The sequence below is a fragment of the Poecilia formosa genome, unplaced genomic scaffold (assembly GCF_000485575.1).
Source record: "Poecilia formosa unplaced genomic scaffold, Poecilia_formosa-5.1.2 Scaffold9, whole genome shotgun sequence".
In the NCBI taxonomy this organism is placed as follows: domain Eukaryota; kingdom Metazoa; phylum Chordata; class Actinopteri; order Cyprinodontiformes; family Poeciliidae; genus Poecilia; species Poecilia formosa.
In genome coordinates this window covers 813,920-835,536 of record NW_006799948.1, presented here as the reverse complement: position 1 = coordinate 835,536, position 21,617 = coordinate 813,920, and the positions used below count along the sequence as shown (strand labels likewise).

Below are 21,617 nucleotides of genomic sequence, written 5' to 3'. Positions count from 1 at the left end.
CGAGACCAGTTTAGTATCAAGCTTTAGGATTTTTATTGGGGAAAAAAAACTGGGGCAAAGAGTCATCGTCATCTAAAACGTAAAATATTATTTAAAACAAATCTGAACATATCACAATCTAACAAATGGGCACAATCATATCAGGAAGAGGGCACTCCATCATTTTCTATCCCATCCTTTCAACATGAAGATTATTTCTCTTTGTCTCACTTAAAAACAAACTGTAACGACCAAGCACCACTTAAAGCTGCCCTCATGCTCAAGTGTTACTAGGCAGACTCTGTGTCATTCAGCGGCTTGTGTGTCCTCTTGTCAACAAAGTCTGGGCTGGAAGCAGAAAATCCAGTTCATTTACAAACAAAAAAAAAAGAGAGAGAAAAAAAATCAATTTTACAAGGTGCTTCTTTCATTCCAAATGAATTCTTTATCTCTATGCATTTCATAGAATTACATGACCATTATTAAAAAAAAAATACTAGTAGTTCTTTACATTTTCAGTAGCCATTTTAATTTTATTAGGGAAAAAAGTCTACCAGAAATCTGAGAAACACCCTCACCCAACCGATCTAAAGCTCTCTTTAAAGTAGCGATTGAAAGTTTTCAGGTTGCTCCGTCCTGACACATTATAGGAAACGTCATCACGTTGGGGTCAAATGCTTTAAGTCTTAAAAACAGCAGCACGTCTGTTTACATTCTGCCCACGGCGGTGTTGATTGTCAGTTTTACTACTCTGCCGCTATGGGCTCGGGCTGGTTGGAGATCCTGGAAAAGCCTCACAGTTTCACTGCAGCGATGTTTTCACACAGAATTTACAAACGGTAAAAGGTTTTTGTTTTGTTTTTAAAAAAAAAAAGGAAATAATGAAAAAAAAAAAAAGAACCGTGTTTATTTAAAACCAAAAAGTGGTGGATCATTCCCACCACTGCAAAAAAAATAAAAAATCTGCAATCAATTGATTTTGTTTTTTTTTTAAAGATCTTTTTTTTAGGCAGCTGAATGTCTGAAAAAGCCAGGCAGCAACATGGGGGAGTGGGGCAATACTGTGTTGCTCAGCTGCAGTTTTGAAAACAATTGTATGATGAATTTCATAAAACAAATCAGTGGTTCTTTAAATGCTGTCATTACTTTAAACATCTACTTAAGGTATTAACAGGTTGTGCTGAGGTAAAAAAATTTTTTAGGATCACTTGAATATTCATATTCATAAGGCATAAGCTCCTGCTCCTGATTTGATTCATGCAGGACATAGCGAGCGTGTACACAGGTTTGAACCCGATTAGGCCAAAAAAAAAAAAAAAACCCTGAAGAAGAAGGAAGGGGTTGAGTTTACGTCACAATTCGGTAGTTTCACAGTATCGCAACCTCCGATTTGATCAGAGTCGTCAAAACAAAACGACAGCGGAAAGGAAAAATCTAGAATGTCTAAACAATCCTCAAGTACAACCTTTCCTCCGTAGACGCCACAGAATGTGCCATCAACAGTTATCGGGAATGATAAAGTGCATTTAAAAAAAAAAAAAGCACTTTGTATAATTGAGAATTAGGTTCAACCCGCTAAACGTTCGGAAAAAACTAGGTTTTTAAGAGGAGAAGCGTACCTTTGCCGAAAGAAGGCCATAAAAAGACCCCTAACAAACGGTCAGAGGAGACATCATTTGAACTTGAGTTTTGCTTGAGACCGGACAAAAACTGTAAACTACAGGCGCTCTCCCATCGATACATCACAGCGGACGTATGCGTTTGTGTCGACAGCAGAACCACGGCTGTTGTCGTAGCCACCGGCTTGACCAGGAGCAAAACGTTCGCGAGCGCTGAAGGACAACCAAGCATCTGCTCCGTCCCTGATCTTCTGCTCCCTTCGGCAGAAGGGAGACGATGCGAAATGCCAGAAAACGGTTTGAGAAAAGGTATGAAAAATAGAAGCGGAACTCTCGTTACGGTGAGATATTTTGCTGAGCTGGAGGTAAAAAAAACCCCCAACAAAAACAACAGAGCAACAGCCGTCTTTGCTGTCCCTTGCAATACTGCTGTGGATAAAACAAAACAAACAAAAAAAAAACGAATAACTGATGCCTGTATATCAGCATGAACAATTACAATACGTAGAGACGTCCCTCTAAAATGTAAAGTGCTATTAGATCACGAACCGAACAATCATTTTAGTTAATCTGGGGTCGTCGTTTCTGTTGCTTTTGCTTGTAACAACTGCTAAAACCCAACTTTTAAAAGTACGACTGAACATACAGTCGGTGTGTTGGAATAAAAGGGGGTGGAGACAGCAGGGCTCAAGTCTTTAGAAGCTCCCATTGGAGCAAAAAAAGAAAATAAAAGAAAAAATAAAAAGCTAATGGAAAACTGCTAGATTTTGCTTTCCTTCGTCGCCGTGGCCTCCACCTCCCTCCTCGGCTGTTTTGAGGACAGAGTCGTCTCCCAGGATCTTGCAGAGCTCGTTGAGGCGGTTTTGCATCTCGGGGATGCCGGCGAGTTGGGCCTCCAGCCGCTGCTTCTCCTCGGTGAGGGAGAGGCGGGTCGCCGAGTCCAGCTCCTCGAAACGCCAGCCGCCCTCACCGTCGAACTGCAGCAGGTGGGTGTGGTACTTCCTGAAATGGAGAGCGATAGATCGAGCTGAATTGGCCGTCAAACAAGCGTCCAGCACAAGCAGTTAGGGGAAAACTGAGAACTGGCCACTCACAATATGTCAGCTGCCAAACTGTGATTTTATCTAATGATCGAATTTAGCAATTAATCAAATTTTGTTTTTTTTTAAGATTTAATATTTGGACACTGTTTTTTTTTTTCACCAATTTTCTCCTTGGTTTTCTATTTTGTTCCTATTTGGATTTTGAATTCAGGTTAACTGTGCGACGATTAATCAAACCCAATGACTAATTGGATCAATCGATTAATCAAATTTTGGGGTTTGGAGACTTAATACTTGGAAAACATGGATTTTTTTTTTTCCACCAACACACTTCTTGGGTTTCCATAGTTCAGAGTGATGTCAGCACACCTAAAGCCCGCCATCTTGTTTCTATTTATGTTGTGGTAACACCAGAATAAAGTCGTGTGACAAAAAAGTTAAAATAATACAAAAAAAGAGAAGTCTTAATATTACCAGAATAAGCTGTAATGTTGGGAGAATGATTGAAAAAAATAACATAAATTATACCAGCTTTTTTCTTATTAAAATGACTTTTCTCAATTTTTAGACATTTTCCTAGTAAAACTGCATATTTATGCTGCTAATATTACAACTAGGCATGTCATGATAAATTTTACGGGACGCTAAATCGTCCCTATATATTTATTTCTATAAACGTTAATATTGTTGTTTTGAGACCGTTTTCAAGGAATATATCGATAATGGCATCATTTTGTAAAGAACACTTAACACTGCAACTGGAAGATACTTTAAAAAAGTGGATTACAAAGCTTTGGCAACTAAAAAATATTAATCGTCAGAATGGAAATTATTGAGCTCATTTTAATTTATCGTGCCATTAGATGATTTCCAGAGAGCAACACGTCTCACCACAGGGACGGCCGGTGTGTGATGGAGAGCAGCGAGATGCCGGCGTCCTTGGCAGCCTGGAAAATCTTCCCCTCCACGTCGATGCTCACGGCGCTGGTGCACTCATCCAGCAGGGCGTATTTGGGCCTGGCATACACGTACACAGAGTGGCAATTATATCACTTATTCAAATCGAATCTCTATTTCTGTTCAATGTCATTCAAATGTCACTGTTTTTATCCTTTACATACGAAACACAGCATATGTAAAATCTGCTGTCAATGGGGGAAAATCACACTGAAGAAATTACAATTTTCTCAGCTAAAGTTGTGCCAAAAATCTTCATTCGATTCCTTCGTTGATGACAAAGAGATGGGTGAATTTAAACGCAAACGACAAGAAGTCAGTCTTACTTGTGGTAGAACATGCGAGCCATGCCCATCCTCTGCTTCTCGCCTCCGGACAGAACGTCCTTCCAGTCCAGCTCAGCATCCCAGCCTTAAGAAAAAGCACACAGCATTGATGGAGGATATTCTTTTCTCGAAGAGTGCTCCATACGCAACTGACCTTCCCTGCTCAAATTAAGTGCTTAAACAAAATAAACAAAGAAAGTCTGAACAACAACAACAAAAAAATCTTCTAGAAAATGTTCTTGCTCATTTTTCTGGCGTTTAGCAAACAGAAATTATTTTTGGTAATTCTAACTAACCTAAAACAAGAAATGTTTAGTCTGGTTTAACTTCACATGACGAGGAAAAAACATGAGTGTGTGTCACTTTCTATCTGGTTTCAACTGTAAAGAATGTTTTCCAAATTCAGGCTTTTGATCAAACGTCAGTTTGCACTTTATTACGAAGACTGTTTCGGTTTGAACGTCGAGCACTTTCAAGGACAGAAATCGAACTCTTTCCAAACCTTGAAAAGCCATTTTCTTACCTCCCTCTCTGGTGACGATGTGATAGAGGTTGACGATGTCCAAGATGGCTTCCAGGTCCTTGTCGGTCAGCCCTCTGGCAGCCATGTCCTCCACAGAGTCTGGGTAGATCACCTGGTCTCGCAGAGAGCCCATTGACATGTATGGCCTGGAGAAACGCATGCGCTCGTTACACACCAAGCGTTTCTTTCTTATACCAACGACTCCGGTACAGCATCATTGTAATAACGAGGGATGTTGCGTTATTTCTAGTATTATTTATTTCTATTGTATGTACGTAGTGTAAGGATTTCTGATGCGGCTACTAGGTGGTCTCTTGTAGCGACTATAAAATATTCACTTCTCTGCAGGAGGGAGTCGGTACCTCTCACTGGCGTTGGGTATGTTTACACTGGTGGTTTCTTGCTGGTTCAGTTAAAGGACGACGAGGCTCTTTGTTTTTGTTGTGCCGTTACGATCAGGCAGCTGCTTAGTTCAATCTAGCTCAAAAACCAACGTAATTTGTAATCGTCTAAACGACGTCATTCTGACGACGAAACATTAACGCAAAAAAAAATAAAAAATGAAGAAAATGATGTAAAAGCTGTTTCATAAAGCAGATAACAGTTTTAAAACTAACCTTTAGAGTAAAGTTGGGGGATATTGCCAAAAAAAAAAAAATCACTGTATATTTTTAAATGCCTTGATAACGATATCACAGACGACATGCCACATTTTCAGCTTTTAAAAAAAATTTTATATGTAACTTCAAAATAATTTTTTATTTTTTTTACTTTCCTTTATAAACAGTCACCAGAATGAAAGTTAGATTCATATATAAATATATACAATATGTTTAGTGTGTCAAAGCAAATATCAATCAGGTAGATATAAATGTAAGCTGATTTTGGTCAACCAAAAAAACTTTGCTCCCAAGTGTAAATAAAAACACTTGAACAAAACAAACTGGTGTGGTTCAGTGGAACATTAGTTTTACAAGATGTTAATGTTTACTTTTAAGAACTCAAATATTATGTGCAAAACTAAGAATCTTCTTTGCATATAAAAGGAAATCTTCCTTAAAAATGCTCAACACTCAACGCCAAAATACAAGTCCCATAAAAAAATCCTACAAAAAGTAAAAGCTTGTGCTCACTTATTAATGACCTTTGTTCATTTTCTTTTCTTCCGTCTGTCTCAGATCCCTCCATTGAAGTAACTATCGTAATATCAATTTTTTCACCGGTGTCAAAAAAAAAAAGTCCAACAAATTCGCTTTATTAAAAAAAAATGCTCTTTCTACAAATCGTAGTGAACGGTTCACTCTCTCCTAAGCTCTGGTTTCCCCGCCGCCACCACACAGAGGTCCTGTTACAATGTATTAGATTACTGGGAAAGTTGGGCAGCTCCAGGCTTAAAGCTCTGCCCCTGCGGTGGAACGTGGTGGTTGTGGTCGGTGCGGTTACCTCTGAGGGATGTAGAACATGTGCTCGGGCGAAGGTTTGTGTAGGCGGCCGCCGTAGACGGGCCACAAGCCGCTGAGGATCCTGAACAGAGAGCTTTTCCCGCATCCGTTTGGGCCCGTGATCAACAGGTGCATGCCCTCTTCCACCTAAAGGAGAAGAGGGAGCGACAATTTATTAAACCGGCTGAAGTGCGGGGATCCATCAGGATAATTACAGCGCATCATTGGAATACAAAGCTGAGTGCAGAGATGGATGACGTTATCCACCTAACGTTACCCTAAATGTCAGTGCAGCAGATGCTCTAAAAACGTCTGTAAGCTACACTTAAGATATTTTTCACCTCACACTTTCATCTTTCCTCTTAGTGTCCAAAGTAAAAAAAAAAAATTAACGAGGTGAACTGCAACCGACGTCTTGCGTTGCGTTAGGTGTTGCAACACTTGGGCGCAGCTGTTATCTACACTGTTCCTGAGCTAATTATCACACCCTGTACACTCTGAGGGGCAAAATACAGAGGGGCAAAAAAAACTAACTGTGATATTCTTGATAATTTTGGTCTGACTCAAACAAAAAAAAGGAACACACGACCGAGGACACACGCTGGACCTGATAATCAGGAAGGGTGTGAATATTTCCAATGATGTCGCCCTGTCTGATCTTTTCGCCGTTATCTCTGAAGGTACTTTATCCATCAACTCGCTCAGCAACGTAGCTACGATGAAAAAAAAAAAAACATTCTTTCACATACAACACAGCGGAAACTTTTAATCAAGCTTAGATTTACAGCTGTGCATCAGAAAAACAGACAAACGTTGTGCACGGCTGATTTCAAATTGTAAAAAGCACAAAAAAACCGCCGCAAACTGAAGTTGGAAACCTTAAGTGATGGTTTGTAATTTTAAGTTTTTCTCATTACAGAAGCCAGCATCCAGAGGGGAACAACACGTCGACACCCCAAAGGAAATACCTCTTTACTAATGAAGCCGCAGGGAATTTCTAGGAAACACGAATAAACACCTTTCAGACCTCGGTCCTCAAGGAGCCGGTGTGTGGCTGTGGGATTCAAAAATAAGGAGAAAAAAAAAAAAAAAAGAGTGCGTCTACGTCACCTTTAGGTTCAGGCATGACACCACCACGTCCCCGTTCGGTGTGATGATCGGGACGTTCTCGCACACGATGCCTCTGTCCACGTCAATCACTTCACCTGCAAAGCAAAACGGTCGAGTTTAAAAGCTGAATGACGTTTTACCTTCATGTCAAACCAAATGCGGAGATTTTAAAGCAGAATTTCCGGCTCTGAGTTTTAGGAAGCACTGATTTAGATTTCTCTTTAAGAAGCTGGACAATAAGAAGATAGAAGAATAGAGTCAAAACACACAACAGCGTTTTTAAGAGGACTGTGAAACAGTGTTCTATTTTTTTTTTTTTTACTATTACTGTAAAATGTGTTTAGAATCCACGGACAGGCAGGAGTTGAAAGATCTAAAAGGATAACGCATAGCAACATTGCTGCAAAATATTAATATGGGCCCAGCTTTTTTTAATCAGAACAATACAATCTTAAAAATTGACTGATATTATATGATACTGATGTTAGTGGTGATATATCGTGCATTCTTAATTTACATTTTCTTCTCTGGAGACAATTCATTTATCTGAGCTCTAATGCCATTTTGATACGCATTAACTTAAAAAGGAAAATAAACATGTCATGTTGGTATAAATATTAAATAACAAAACTTCAAAACAACTTGTTTTATGTTTGTAACCATTCCATCTTTTACTGCATAGCCACCATCTGACACAGGTTTAATGCTTCTATTCAGTCTAGTTCAAATTTTTGATGTAGGACATTTGTGTCCACTTCTCTAGATCTGAAACGGGACCAGGATACACCGCAACACTCTACACACACTGCAAAAATCAATATTCGCGGTGGGTGTAGCTGTATTTTATCCTGACAGAGCCTCACTTGCTTATACAGTCATGTGACCCATTCAAAGTCCCCTCACAGGTGAAAGTTGCACACACAGCAGGACTAACCCACCTTTTATCTCCAGCGGCCCATCTATATGCATCTCGGGTTTGCTTTTCAGTGTCGTCCCTGTGGTGGCGGACAGAGAGGAGCGCTTGTAGATCCCCCTCTGGACGTCCTCAAACACTACAAACATGTTGTGGACCCTCGCCGTGTAACCTGCCAGCTCTGTGACCTGTGGCAACCAAAACACAGGGGGCGGGGGGAAGGTGGGACAATGGTCATCGAGGAAGGCGTCAGAAAACAAGGTTGACACAATCCGAGAGGGAAGCAGACAGTGTCATGGGGCACTATCTCTGCCAAGCAGTGTGTGTGTGTGTGTGTGTGTGTGTGTGTGTGTGCGTGTGTGTGTGTGTGTGAGACCAGTGGGTCTGAACTGGAGTAACCCCTGAGGGTGTTGGCAGACAGAAGATCTGCACAATCTAACTGCATTGTACAAGTATAGGCACAGAGTATGTAAAAAGTTGGAACTAGTAACCCATGATTTTCTGTTTACCTGATCAACTAAAGGGAACATTTGTCTTACACATTCTTCAAAATGAGATAAAACAAAGAAAATATGATGAAACTCTGCGAGATATATTGACTTTCATATTAGTAAGAACAATGGCGGGTAGCCTTCTGCTACTCTGGTAATAAAAGAGCTAATTTTCCACTTAGCATTTTTGCTATCTTTGAAAATGTTTAGCCCACTTTGCTGTTTAGCTATTCTTACTTCACCTAAGTGAGAACCGCAGTGGGCAGACTTCTGCTAATCCGCTAATGCACTATTAACAGAGCTAACTTTTCATTTAGCGCTTTTGCTAACTTTGAAAATGTTAGCAAAAGAGAAAAAGAATAGCTAAACTTCACTGTTTAGCTATTCTTACTTCACATACGGAAGAACAGCAGTGGGTAGACTTCTGCTTTCTGCTAATGCACTAATAACAGAGCTAACTTTTCATTTAAAGCTTTTACTGTTTGCTAAATGTTTAACACACTGCTTGGTGCACTTAGCTTCCTAAAATTCATATTTTCATACAAATTATAATGTGCTAATGTAATTGGCTGTTTTGTAAGCTTTCAGTTGAATAAAGTTTGACATCTCTGTTGAAGATTTGGTTATTGACTGTTAAGAATTATTCACATAGCTAGGCATTTATATTCACGCTCTTATTTTGAAGTGGGTGAAGATTGCTCATGCAGCAGTTTTGTTTCCTCTCCTCACGTTTTCCGTCTCTTCCCCCACCCACCCAGTAAATTTCACTTCAAACAAGCAACATACAGGAACAAAAAATAAAATATGTAAGGGCATTATAGAACACGTAAATTACAATGACAAAGTCAAATAGGTGCACAAGGGTTGCAGTCTTTCACATATTGAAATTAGCGCTTTAGCATTAGCATTCACTAATTGGTGTATTGGTGTAGTTAGTGCTTTATCACCAAGGGGTTAAGATTTGCTTTAGGGTTAGCGAAACTAACTTTTTAGATAGCCTACCATCAAGTACAAAAAAAAGATGCAGAAAAATACCTTCTGATCTAGACTTTGCCATATTTAAAGTCAGAACAATAATCCAAAATTACATCTAATTTCCAGATGCCTGTAATTGCCACATTGATCTTTTCAAATGGGTATATGTGATGAAAAGTACAAACTGCTGTTCTGTGTGCCTGGGATGAATATGGGCTGCAATGCTGGTTAGAGAGGAAGAGTCAATCACTCCAAATTCAAATTGTCATTGATGGCTGATAGCAGGCAAATCTCACAGTTCAGAATGAGAAAAAGGATCTAGATGTCTGCTCAGGCAACTGGAATCTTTGCACCCTGCAGTAAGACAATACCGCCTGTTGACACAGCTTGACAATATTAAACATTGCAGAGAATTTCTAAGAATCCACAGACACCGACGTGGGACAGTCCAGATAATATTACCTCGTGTTCTTTCACCCAGTCACATCTCTCCGCACAGCCGACCGGCTGCCGAAGTTCAAGAGCAAAAGAATGTACAGTTGACATTACCCACAACATGGAAATGTCATGTCAATATTAGGCTTTCATCTATCTTACTGGATAACTCTATTTCCTTTTTAGAGAGAGAATTCTGTTGGTTTTCTATCACTTTTAGATACAAGTCAAAATACCAGGAATTTTTGCTTTTAAAATGTTCTTGAACTGAATCAAGCAGGTATTGAACGTTACACATGTCCCAGGATGTGTATAGAAACTGAAAATAAAATAAAATAAAATACTGCAAATCTGTGGTGTTGTATGCTAACTTGACCCACAATAATTACTGTCTAATTACAGAATATGTAGACAAGGAAGAATGTTTCCAAATTTCATATGTTTATTTAAATCTTAATATATAGTCCATAGATGTAGCACTGAATTTGATCATCAAAAAGGAATGTTTGCGAGAGGATGTAGCGCAAGAATAAACTTAATTAAAATTGCAGCTCATTAATAAATAGGAGAATAGGTATTAGGAGAATAAAAAATCTTTAAAATTCCCTAAGCAAAACAAGGGAAATTGTGCAAAGAAAAAAGAAGTTAATAACTTCACTGAAATGAAAGATTTCATTAAGCAAATTAACAAGTTCTATCAAAACTAAGGGTTAGCATGCTAACAGTTAGCATTAGCATATTTATTTTTGCCAAATTTCCAATACTCAATACGTTAATAAAAAAATAACTTTTGATAGTTAAATAAGTGTCACTGTGAGCAGTAACCTTGACAAACAGAGGAGAGTTCTTCAAAATTAAGATAGACATATTCACTTCTAGATGGTCAACTATTTTCTTGCATAACCAACATAAAACAAAACCTACTGTATATGTACATTAATGCAGAGAGTCTCTTTATCGGAATTTAACAGGAGTGCTTTGAATAAAAAATCCCGGAGTCTCGTTTTGCTCAATAACATTAAATCAAAAGAAATATATCCCATTGCATTCTCAGAGAGTGCACTGAAGTAAATCCTGGCAGAAAAGCAGAACGAGAGGGAAAGTAAGAGGGCCGAAAGATCAACAGATGGTGGATTATTCACAGCAAGGCTAAGCCTGAAAGAAGGAGCTCTGAATACACACACACAGTTCACGGCTGACCAGTGAGAATGCCTGTCATTTTGATGCTTATTACTTTAGTTCTCCATGCTGATACACATGCAGCGGTGCAACACAGAGGGAGGAAAAAGGGGATCTGGAGCGTGACAATATGCAGACTGTCGTCCTGTCGGAAACAGTAATTCGTTCCTGTGTCATTAGTTGCCATTTCTGCAACGGATTTCTTTTTATAGAAGAGGTAGAAAATAACAGCCGAAGCCATATTGTGCTTGATCTTTTGGGTCAGGCTTGCAGATATTTGATAAGGCTCCAATGGAACTCTAGGAATCAAAATAAATAAAGAACAGCCAAGCTAACAAAACGAAGCTAAAAGAACTGGAATACTTGGATTGTAATTTCTTGTGTAATTATATAGGGGCTGCATCTTTTTTGAAAGGTGAATTAAGATGGTTTTATTGCGACGTGGTGATCTATAAATTAACCAGACGAATCTGAATGAGATTATAACGTATAGTGAACACATCTGGACCACAGTATGCAGCAGCATGTATTTAGATTCAAATTAAAGCTGATGTAACCTCCTTTAATCACAAAAATCTTTTTTTTCTCCTTCAGACTAGCCAGCAGGAATTAGCAAACATCTCGCGCCGGCTGAGCTCATTAAAGGAGCTCCTTCTGAGTGCGACGCTGGTAAAAGCGCTGTTAAAGGGTTAATAGAGAAGCCATGTTGTGATGACTTCCTGAAGGCCAAGTTTTAGAAAGAGCAGGAGTTTTTAAAGAGACAGAGACCCAATTTCAAGGTGTTAAATTACAAGTTTTAAAAAAAAATCATTTGATATGCATGGCATTTTCATAACAACTGTAGTTACTTTATTGTGCTGTGAAACTACACTTTATGCCTGGAAAATACATAACACTGCCCCTTTAAGACACATATTGAGAAGATTAAATTTAAGACGTCTGCAGAAACCGTTTGGATCATGTACTTTACATTCTCCCAATTATTTTATCTGTTAGCGTTTTCAATTATTCATTTACCGGCACAATTTGTTTACTGATGTGTTATAGAAAGAGAACCGCTGTCTTGATTCACTATATGTTATATATGACCCATTGAAATGCCGATGAACTGGTTTACTTTTGTAAACACAGCTGTACTTATTTTAAGCCCACGCTTTGCTGATCACTCTCATTGGAGGAATGTGGCACAATGGGACGTATAAGGGAGATGACACAGATAAGGAAGCAGAAATCATGCCACCAGCACGACTTTCAATTCCTCCTCTTCACCACAGGAACAAGCTACTCATCCTCTTTGTGACATGCATGCTGTCATCAAAGCTGTGTAAATCTGCAGCGTGCACACTGATGCAAACACTAGACGGCTGCACTTTAAGTTTTCTTTCTGGAGTTGTTATGCTCCCAGCTTCCAACAAGTAAGTTGTGCATGAATATCTTCTGACTCGCATCGCAACGTGTGATCATCCAAACCTCTTTGTAGGAGGACATGATCCTCTCGATGGCGTCGGCTCCGGACGCCAGGAGGTTACGGGCGGTGGTGAACGCCTCCGTCCTCTCGCTCACCATCATCTGCGCCTGTCCGTCTGGCGTTTCTGCAAAACGGTCGAGAACGGGTCGGGGAAGAGAGGAGGGAGGATGAGACACAGGTTCAAACACATCTGTTTGAGAGGCCAACGAGGGCAACGTGGTCCTCACCGTTGTCGGCGAAGCCCGTGGCCGTTATGATGGGCACGGCCACCATGACGAGGCCAGAGCCGCTCCACACGTACTTCATGAGGAACTGCTCGATCATGATGTACCAGAGGCGCTTGGACAGGATCAGGTTCATCTGGTCGGCCAGGGCCCGGTAGCACTTCTGCAGCTGACACATCTCCACCTGTAATAATAGAAAATGTAAAAAAACAAAAACAAAAAACACAGAAGTTGGTCACTAGAGATGCACCAATCTGATAATAGTATCTGTATTGGTCCAGATATTGAAAAATAATTCTAATTACATATTACACTGGCTGTTCTAATCCTAATTCCACTGACTACACAAATTAAAGTTATATTGTTTTTACATATTTGACCAAGGTGTTGGTGTATTTAAGTGTGCAAAGTTGTAAAATAGACTTGCAATTCAGTACATTTAAGTCTATGTTCTAAAAAAAAAAGAAGTTTTGAGTCAATTCAGCGCTATTTCTCTGTATCGAATTGGTATCGGCTATACTAAACCTTAAATATTGGTAGTAGAAGTAAAATAATAATAATAATAATAAAAAGTAGATCGGTGCATCCCTGTTGGTGACATGACAAAATTAGGAAAAAAATTACAATAAAATATAGAATTTAGTTGCTTATTTAAATTGATTTTTAAAAGCATGCAAAAACTTGCTTTAGATAAAATACAAATTCACATCTACAGCCGAGAATAATCAGCCTAAGTATTTGCTTACATGTCAGCAAAAACCGAAAGCAGACCACTTTACCTTGTGTCCTCTGTAAAACGCTATTTCCTCAGCGTTAGCAATAATCCTGGAGTGCACGTAGCGTAGGTAGCCCTTTCTGTGCGCTTCCTCCGCAACCAGCTTGCCAAACCTGGGGGAGCACGCACGCAGGACCTTGGCCGTGGCAAAGACCACCAGCCCGGCCAGCAGGGTCGGCCCGCTGGCGTTGGCGCCCCTCGCCGTGGCGGTCTGAATCAGCGTGTAGGAGGTCAGCATCACGTCCAGGATCGGCTTGGTGAGGTTGGAATAGAGATGGGCAACCGACTGGGAGAACATCATCACGTCCTCGGTGAGCGACTGGTCCGGGTTGGCGAGCCTCCCGTCCATGTTGCTGACCCTATAGTAGGTCTGATCGGTGAAATAGGTCCGGTAAGCATGGTTAACCAGCCGGGTGCGGAAGGCCAGAGCCAGCTTGCACTCTAGGTACCGGATGGCGCTGTTGACGAACGTGGCCGGGATCGCGATGAGGAGCCATTTCATCAGCTGGATGATGAAGTGCCGGGGCTTTTTCTCCACGATCGTCTTGACTATCTTCCCGTCCAAGCTGGCCACGTAAATAGACAGAAATGTCCTGGATATCAGCGCCACCGAGTGCAAGCACAACAAACCTAGCTCTTTGGAAACGAGCCTGGGGAAGAGGATTTTACCAAGTTCCAGGATCTGCTTGAAAAACTCCGCATTGACTCCCGGGGATGCTTTCTTATCATCCACGACGTCTATCTGGGCTTTCCCGGAGCACGTCGAGCCGTTCTCCGCCTTCGACGCCCGGCGATCGCGGTTCGGCTTTTTGTTCCCGCAGAGCTGCTTCCAGATGATGGGGTACAGCGTTTTAACACCGTAAGCTGCAGCCGCCAGGAACACGGCTCTCTTCGCCGCAGTCGTGCGGTCCCATTTCACTCTGGACGCCGCATCGAGGATGTTGGACATCTTTTCAAACGTTAGTCGCCTCTGCTGATCGTCCCTGCAACACCCATCCCCCGAAAACACCGAATCTCCGCACCGTCCGAATAGCGGAAAAGGGGGGTACTTGTGATGGCCGAGAAGATGCGAGGACAGCCCGTAAGAAGCACCGTTACATTCTGCTGCGCTTCCACCTGCGACAAGAGGAACAATGTACACTAAAAATCCACTTCCGGGTGGTGTTACCAAAATTAAACTGAGTTTTAGCAACACCCAATGGACGTTTTAATTTGTACAGCTAACTAATTTCCTGTGAAACTGCAGTGGTTCGTGATGCCTTGATGACGTTGTTTGAAATAGCTTTTCTGATTGGTCGCGCCCCCTGTGGAAGACTTAAAGCGCTAATGTAATTGGTGGAGCTGCGGGAGGAAGTAAATTTACAGTTCTTGCTGCCTTTGCGGTTTTGTTCTTTGGTGTTGAAAAATGAAGTCCTTTTGTACCCGAGTTAGAATGTGGAATAATACAACATCTCAAGAAAATAATAAAATATATCAAAATTTACATACTCATGCAGGTAACCTTAAACATTATGTGCAAGTTTAATTCAATGTATTATGGAGAAGAAAAAAAATCAACAATTTAAACCTAAATACTGGCTAAAGGTGCCAAAATGAATAAAAAGTTAAAATAAGTCGCTATTTTTAAACCAAAGGCGGTAGAAGAAGATTCCTGTGCAGCGCGTGCAATACTGCCTCCACTTTCTCAGATTTAGGTATCGTTAGAAAGCTTACTAGCAAAGTGAGTTTCAGTTTCAGATTAATACTGAATATTAATATTTAGTTATAATATTGAAAACTACTTACTTACAACCAATAAAAATGAATTGGGTTGGAGGCTCCAGGTAAGAGTCGAGAGAGAACAAATCCCCTCGTAGAATAACGTTGAGCTAACGAACCAACGGTTGTTATGCTAACATTTTAGGAACCGGTTAGTGATGAAGAATGATACAAAAAAGCAAAGGGTGAGTCTGCTACTTTAAATTTCTATGGGTTTACGTAATTGCGGTGAATGTCGACGAGCACATGGCCCGTGTAAAGTTTTGTCGTCTTTTATTTTGTTTGTCAAAGGAGTTTTTTGCAAAGAGAAAACTGCAGCAAAAACTAAGGACGCTGGGCGTAACTCCACCCGGCTCCTCAGCTGGGGACAAATGCTCCGGGAGCACGGACCTTTTGACCTTGTTTGTTGTCAACCAGATAGCTTCCAAAAAAACAAATCAAGGTAAAGAGCCAGGTTATCACTGTCACTGTCAAAATACAGTCAGTGTTAAAAAAAAAACAACACATTAAATATTCGGTTCTTTATCAAGAATTGCACGTATCTTGAACTATTTTAAGATATCCATGGAAAGCAAAGTAATTTAATTGCAAGAGCAATTATATGATTGTTTTACTACTTAAATCATCAGTAGAAAATGTGTACTATAACTGAAGAAAAAGTTTTGACACCCTACTCAAGCTAGTGTTTGCCTCTTTAGCTAAAAAACAGATATCAAACTCCTGGAGGGCCACTGCCCTGCAACTTTTAGATGTGCCTCTGCTGCACCACAGCTGAATAGAATAATTAGGTCATTAGCAGGCCTCTACACAAGAAGGAGGTAATTAAGCTATTTCATTCCAGTGTTTTGTACCTGTGCCACATCTAAAAACTGCAGGACATCGGCACATGAGGACTGGAGTTTGACACGCCTGATAAACAACATCAGTCAAATGAATTATAGGTCACTGTTGTTACAGGGCCCAGTATGACCAAGTCCACTGTAGGTATTTTGTGTATTCGAAAGGTCTAAAATTTTACGCAACTATATTTCTGTATTATTTAGAACTGGAAACATTTCTAAATGAAACAAATGTTTTGTTTTTTTTTAAGAACCTCCAAAAGTCGCAGTCTTTGGCAGGTCTAAAGGAGCCAAACCTTGGAGAAACGAGCCCTTGGTTCTCCCAATGAGCCCGTGCTCTCCATCAAACCTCAGCCTTGCTGATAGCCCGGCTCAGTTCAGGTGAAATCCACACCAAATAGCTAAATGCAGAACAAAGCATTCTACTTATTGCATCTTTTTCAATGGTGTCTAGTTTTCAAGAAATCAGAAAAATAAAGAGTTCGCAGAGGATCACGAATGGACGGGTTAGCCATTCCTTTTTGTACATTTGATAAATTCTGCAAATTTTTTTTTTAAACAAACGTAAGTGATGAGAATCAATTAACCTTCATTTTCTAAGTTATCACCAGTCCCGGAGTCAGGGTTCTCGGACAACAGCGCGTCCGACTACCTTCCACACACTTCCCCTTCCACATCGTTCGCTTCAGGCCGAGGTTTGACCAAATGAAACAGCCGTAAAATACGATATGCCCAGTGCATTTTCACACAAGAATGCACTTGCTCAGTGTAATAACTAATTAAGGCTGGTGCCTCCAGGATTATTCCCGCTGCAGACGAATGAGCAGAAACAAAGTCTCACTCTGTCACAGCCTCTTCCCCACTATTCTCCACCACCTTGGGACACATCAGCGCTGCAGCAAGCTGAGGTAGTTATGAATATTGCACACGTACAGATTTCTGTCTTGTCAAGGAAACTGAAAATGATCATTTTAACAGGCTTTGTGTTTTTTTTTTTTCCCGTTACTTTTGGAGGGGAAAAAAACAACTTTTTTTTTTTTTTTTAGTTTCAGCCCTTCTCCCAGCCCAGAGGTATGACCAATCCCATCTCCTGGTCTGTCAGATCCAACCCACCCTCTTTCCAGCTGGAGACCCCCACGCCATCCCACGTCCTATTTGGAAGTCCAAAACCAGAGTGAGGAAAGAAATACAATTTGGAGATGTTCATTTTTGATATGGAGTTATACTCTTCTCTTAACCCCGCCTCCCTTGACTTCATGTTTGATTACAGTAAAACTGAAGCAGGAGGTCATGGAGGACATTCCGGTCCCTTTTGTCTGGACCAACTGGAGACCAACCAGCCCATGCTGGACTTTCCAATAAGCCAATCAGAGCCTATCCATCTGTTTGAAGAGAACATCTTCACAATGTTTAATGATAATACGCATGGAACAGAAAGTGAATACTCCTAAAAACCTCAATGTGAACATTTTAACTGCTTTACTTTAGTATTTTTTTATGTTTGATTTCAGGTGCGCTCTTTGGGAATGGATGCTCAAAGATATATCTCAGGAAGGAATCATCAGTGAGGCTTTCATCCCCTCAGTAAGTGTTAGTTCAAATGATACAAGCTCTGTCTAGGATCACTTTTTAATGTGTGATCTTCCTTTTTGATGATAGAACTGTACCCAGTCCTCAGGCTGTTGGAATGGAGGTAAGACCTCGAAGTTTAATCATTTGTCGCCACCTAGTGTTGGAATCTGTAGCTGCAATTCTATTGTTTAACGAACAGAAGATAAAACACTAAAAGTGATATTTTGATGCAGTTGAATCATGTCTTCTTCAAAAAACAATTCCTGTTATTTTACTCAGATGGGAGCATATGCAAAGGTTACAGTACCAAATATTCTGTTTCTTTCTCAGCTCTCCAACGGCACTCACAGAAATTCCAGTAAGTTTGTTAAATGTCTCCAAGTAAGCAGCTCAGTCAGTGTGTGTATGCTGGTAAGTAGAAAAAAAAAAGTCCCCCTAAACTGAATAGCTGTCTGTTTAAAACCCACAGCATGTCTTGGAGAGAATGCTGGGCTTTTGAAAACCTTTGAATATTTGCCAAGTTGCTCATGCAGAGCAGGTTACCTCAGTTCAGACTCCGATGATGTAAGTTAATTTGCATTTGTAAAGCCTTGCCAGTTTCCTGAATTGCTATCAGTATAGAAGCACGTCATTTGTTCCCAAAGCAACAAATAAAATAAACCAAAACGTGCTTAAATTGAGTCAGGTAGAATGGGTAGGAAGACAGATGACCATTTTTAAATATACATCCAAAGTTGGACTTAAGTCCTTGTCATTATCTAGCTGTAGTTTATTATAGTTTTCACTACTCAACCTAAAGCTACTAGCAAATAAAACCATTCAAACTCACTTTTTAGTTTGTCACATTTAATATAAAGTACTAGTTTTTGACTTGGCAGTAACCAATTCAATTGTATTCCATAATGGAAAGGTTTGATAAACAAAATTTATAAAAATTGCCATGACCATTTCAGCTTTGACATACCATATATAACACACAAAAGTCCCATTGCAAAATTATTTTTGGGCAAGTGCTATTCAAATGACAGTAATGATGTGACTTAATGTCATGGTTTGCTCTGCAGACACTCTGTCAGTACTGATGGAAATTCACTCCTTATTCAAAACTACGTAAACAAGGTCTCCGCACATCCTTAAAAAGTATTAATTTCATGTATCTAAAGTTAAGGCCTTAGAATGTATAACATTTATTTTATAAAAGTAAGTAGGTCTTAAATATGTTAATAGCGGGTCTTAAATTTGGTCTTGGCAAGACTATTTAATCTTGGATTGCAAATTTATCGCCAATTGGCTGGACGAATTTTGTACATTTCTGTGAAGAAATAGATCTTAAATTCTATTCATAATCATCTTAAAAGGGTCTTAAAAAGTCTTAAATCTTAGTTGGTCAAACGTGTTTAAGGGATTCTACTGAACATCTGACATCCTTTCTTTTCAGTGAAAGAAAGGATGAACAAAGTCATAGTTAAAAGCTTTTATTTTGTAATGCATCGCAAACAGCCTAATATTATCTCTGACCTTTATTTCCTCTGTAGGATGAATCTTGCTGTGAGTCATGTGGCCATGAGTCTGGTTTTTATTTGGATGAAGCCTGCTCTGACAATCTGAAATCAGCCTCACAGAGAATTACAGTCCTTTCCCAACCGAGGCCTCTCACCCCGTTAACGAGATCCAGTGTGAATGTTGGAGACAGCCAGAACATGAAGCCGAATGAGGCCAGCACAGATAATAAAGCCTCTGGATGCCAGCTGTCAGTGAGCTCCGTGACTCCCCCGTCAACTCATAACTCCAAAGTGTGTAGATGTAAGAAAGCCGAGAGTCGAGACGCAGCGACTCAGACTGTGTGCTCCGGCACAGCTGGCACGTGTGATGTTTCGACTCAGTGCAGCTTCGATGCAAATGACGAGACCAAAGTCAGAGCTTTGTGTCGACCAGCTGTTGACGCATCGCGACAGTTTCCAGTGAATGAGAGGGAGACTGACATGGAGACACAGACACTCAGAGCACCATCACAAGGCTCAGCGAGTAAAGGAGCAACTCCTTGGAGCAGGAAGGAATCGAGGACGGGTTCAGGAGGCAGGATTTTCAACATTGTTCCTTCAGAGAGAATCCTGCAGGGACCCATCAACCCCTTGCTTGGTGTTTGGAGGCCAGAAGGTATGACTTACAACAAGGGCATCAAAGTCATTTTCATTTTTGGCCACATCAAGACCATGAATGTCCTCAAAGGGCAGAATCTATTGATAAGACCCTTTAACAAACTGTTAAGGCTATTACCTCATCAAAAACATGCCTGGAGTGCTTTTTTGAGAAATCCTTTAATCTCCCGTGGCAACCATTCAGTTGTCCAAAACACCCTGGGTGGAACTAGCGTCGGCTTCAAGGCGTAGGTCCTCCTTAGAGCTGCATTTTCTGAGCTTCCTCCTTACACCTCCTTTACTGTGCTCCTTCAGACTAGCCAGCAGAATTTAGCAAACACCTGGTGGAACCGTGCAACTGCTGAGCTCATTATAGGAGCTCCTTCTCAGTAAAACGTTGGTAAAAATGTTCCTAATGTTCCTGAAACCATTCACTAAAGGATTAATAGAGGAGCCATGTTGTGATGACTTCCTGAAGGTGGAGTTTCAGAAAGAGCAGGAATTTTTAAAGAGACAGAGACCCAATTTCAAGGCGTTAAATTACAAAGTCAATTTTCTTCTAAGTCATATTTGATATATATAACATTTTTATAACAACAGGAGGTATTTGCTATAACATGGCACTATAGTTGGTATAAAATATGCCTGGAAGACACACAATATGGCCCCTTTAAAATCTCAACAAATAGCTGCCTCTGTTTTCAACGAGTATTTCTTAAAGTGAAATAATGTTGAACATCTTTTCACATTGATCTAATTCGGCACTTTACAGACGTAAACTACTTTGGTTTGACTGATAAGATATTATTTCAGCTCATAATTGTTATCTGGCCCCCTTGAGTCTATAACAGGGATGTCCATCTTTTACAATCCAAAGAGCCATTTTGGCTCTCAGACCAGCTAAATAAAACACATTTAGAGCCGCAAATAATACATGACATTTTGAAGAAAAAAAAAAGAAATTTTATAATCATAACTTTGGATAAATTGTTGCTGTTTGAGAAATGTGATACTATCTGCTACGTTTGCTCACACCCTGTGTATCTACTGGGGACTAAGCCCCTCTTTATCCTTTAAACCTAGCGACACCCCTGGTTTCAGCTGAGAATGTTTAATATGGAAGTTGTGCCAGTTAGCTATAAAACCACGCTGCTCTCGTGTTTCTCACACAGGAGAGGAAAATGGAGACGAGAGCGAGCAGACAGGGCCAGACAGGGAGAACCTGGTGAAGGAGGAGTCAGACGAAGGAAGAGAAGAGGTCAGGGGTCACACACTGTCGGAGGAGGTGGAGACGCTTCGAGAAATAGCCGACGTTTTGCTTCTGCTGAGGCAGAAGTAAACAAAGGATGGTGGACACATAAGCAAAAGTAATATATTTATTATACCTTTGTGTTTAATGTTTTCTAGTGTTTAATTAAAATAGTCTGTTGGTTATGTTGTTGTGTAATGAAACAAGAAGCCTTTAAGCATTACTTTAGACTCTTGAGTTTATTTCTTTCTTCATATACATTAGATTTCATGTAGATATTCATCTTTATATAATATAAACTCTAGCAAAACATTTACATCTTGAACAATTGTCAAATATACTATACAGAGATTTTTTTTTAAACTTGTGTTTTAATTAAGATAGAAACATATAAGTAGTTCACATAAAATAAAAATAATAATAATAAAAAAATGGAAACATTTTACCATAAGTACACGTCACATGGCCTGTCTGCCGCAGAGGAGTGTTAACACAACTGGATGTGGAGAGCGAAACATCACAGAATCTTTGACAAGATGTACATCAGATGAGAGGCACACGATCACTTTGAATATTGTGTCAACACGTCTTCCGTAGTACGA

At 40.1% G+C, this 21,617-nt stretch overlaps 2 protein-coding genes and 1 long non-coding RNA gene across 6 annotated transcripts; 2 read left to right on the top strand and 1 right to left on the bottom strand.

Annotated features, from left to right (window-relative positions):
• Positions 1-971: 971 nt before the first annotated feature.
• abcd2 (ATP-binding cassette, sub-family D (ALD), member 2) lies at positions 972-14,593 on the bottom strand. The gene is made up of 10 exons (XM_007577670.2): positions 13,464-14,593; positions 12,688-12,868; positions 12,463-12,584; positions 7,938-8,100; positions 7,000-7,094; positions 5,891-6,036; positions 4,448-4,593; positions 3,925-4,009; positions 3,533-3,658; positions 972-2,600 (listed from the first exon to the last, which is right to left on the bottom strand). Exons 1-10 carry the CDS (start codon positions 14,406-14,408, stop codon positions 2,345-2,347), a joined length of 2,265 nt encoding a protein of 754 aa, XP_007577732.1. The 5' UTR covers positions 14,409-14,593; the 3' UTR covers positions 972-2,344.
• Positions 8,107-9,414, top strand: LOC107833712 (uncharacterized). Its single transcript, XR_001659473.1, has 2 exons — positions 8,107-8,245; positions 8,292-9,414. It is a non-coding gene; the product is annotated as an uncharacterized LOC107833712 (long non-coding RNA).
• A 563-nt stretch (positions 14,594-15,156) lies between the features above and the next one.
• On the top strand, positions 15,157-21,238 carry redic1 (regulator of DNA class I crossover intermediates 1). Of its 4 annotated transcripts, XM_007577700.2 has the most exons (15): positions 15,157-15,282; positions 15,363-15,402; positions 15,509-15,659; positions 16,308-16,437; positions 16,511-16,562; positions 16,658-16,751; positions 16,855-16,964; positions 17,103-17,230; positions 17,327-17,493; positions 17,568-17,640; positions 17,716-17,749; positions 17,959-17,986; positions 18,098-18,192; positions 19,164-19,785; positions 20,939-21,238. In XM_007577700.2, exons 1-15 carry the CDS (start codon positions 15,260-15,262, stop codon positions 21,103-21,105), a joined length of 1,914 nt encoding a protein of 637 aa, XP_007577762.2. In that variant the 5' UTR covers positions 15,157-15,259; the 3' UTR covers positions 21,106-21,238. The 4 variants fall into 4 exon arrangements, with proteins under 4 accessions (XP_007577762.2, XP_016519074.1, XP_016519076.1 ...); XM_016663588.1 differs by lacking the exon at positions 18,098-18,192 and having other exon boundaries at positions 17,959-18,039; XM_016663590.1 differs by lacking the exons at positions 17,959-17,986; positions 18,098-18,192.
• The last annotated feature ends 379 nt before the right edge of the window (positions 21,239-21,617 follow it).

Coding starts and splice junctions, on each gene's coding strand:
- redic1 (XM_007577700.2), top strand. CDS start 15,260: ATGAATTGGGTTGGAGGCTCCAG. Junction 16,965..17,102: donor CAGCGCTGCAGCAAGCTGAG/GTAGTTATGAAT, acceptor TTTTTTTTTTAG/TTTCAGCCCTTCTCCCAGCC. Junction 18,193..19,163: donor TCAGTTCAGACTCCGATGAT/GTAAGTTAATTT, acceptor TTTCCTCTGTAG/GATGAATCTTGCTGTGAGTC.
- abcd2 (XM_007577670.2), bottom strand. CDS start 14,408: ATGTCCAACATCCTCGATGCGGCGTCCAGAGTGAAATGGGACCGCACG. Junction 12,869..13,463: donor CGTTTTACAGAGGACACAAG/GTAAAGTGGTCT, acceptor CTATTATTACAG/GTGGAGATGTGTCAGCTGCA. Junction 4,010..4,447: donor CATCGTCACCAGAGAGGGAG/GTAAGAAAATGG, acceptor CTTTTTCTTAAG/GCTGGGATGCTGAGCTGGAC.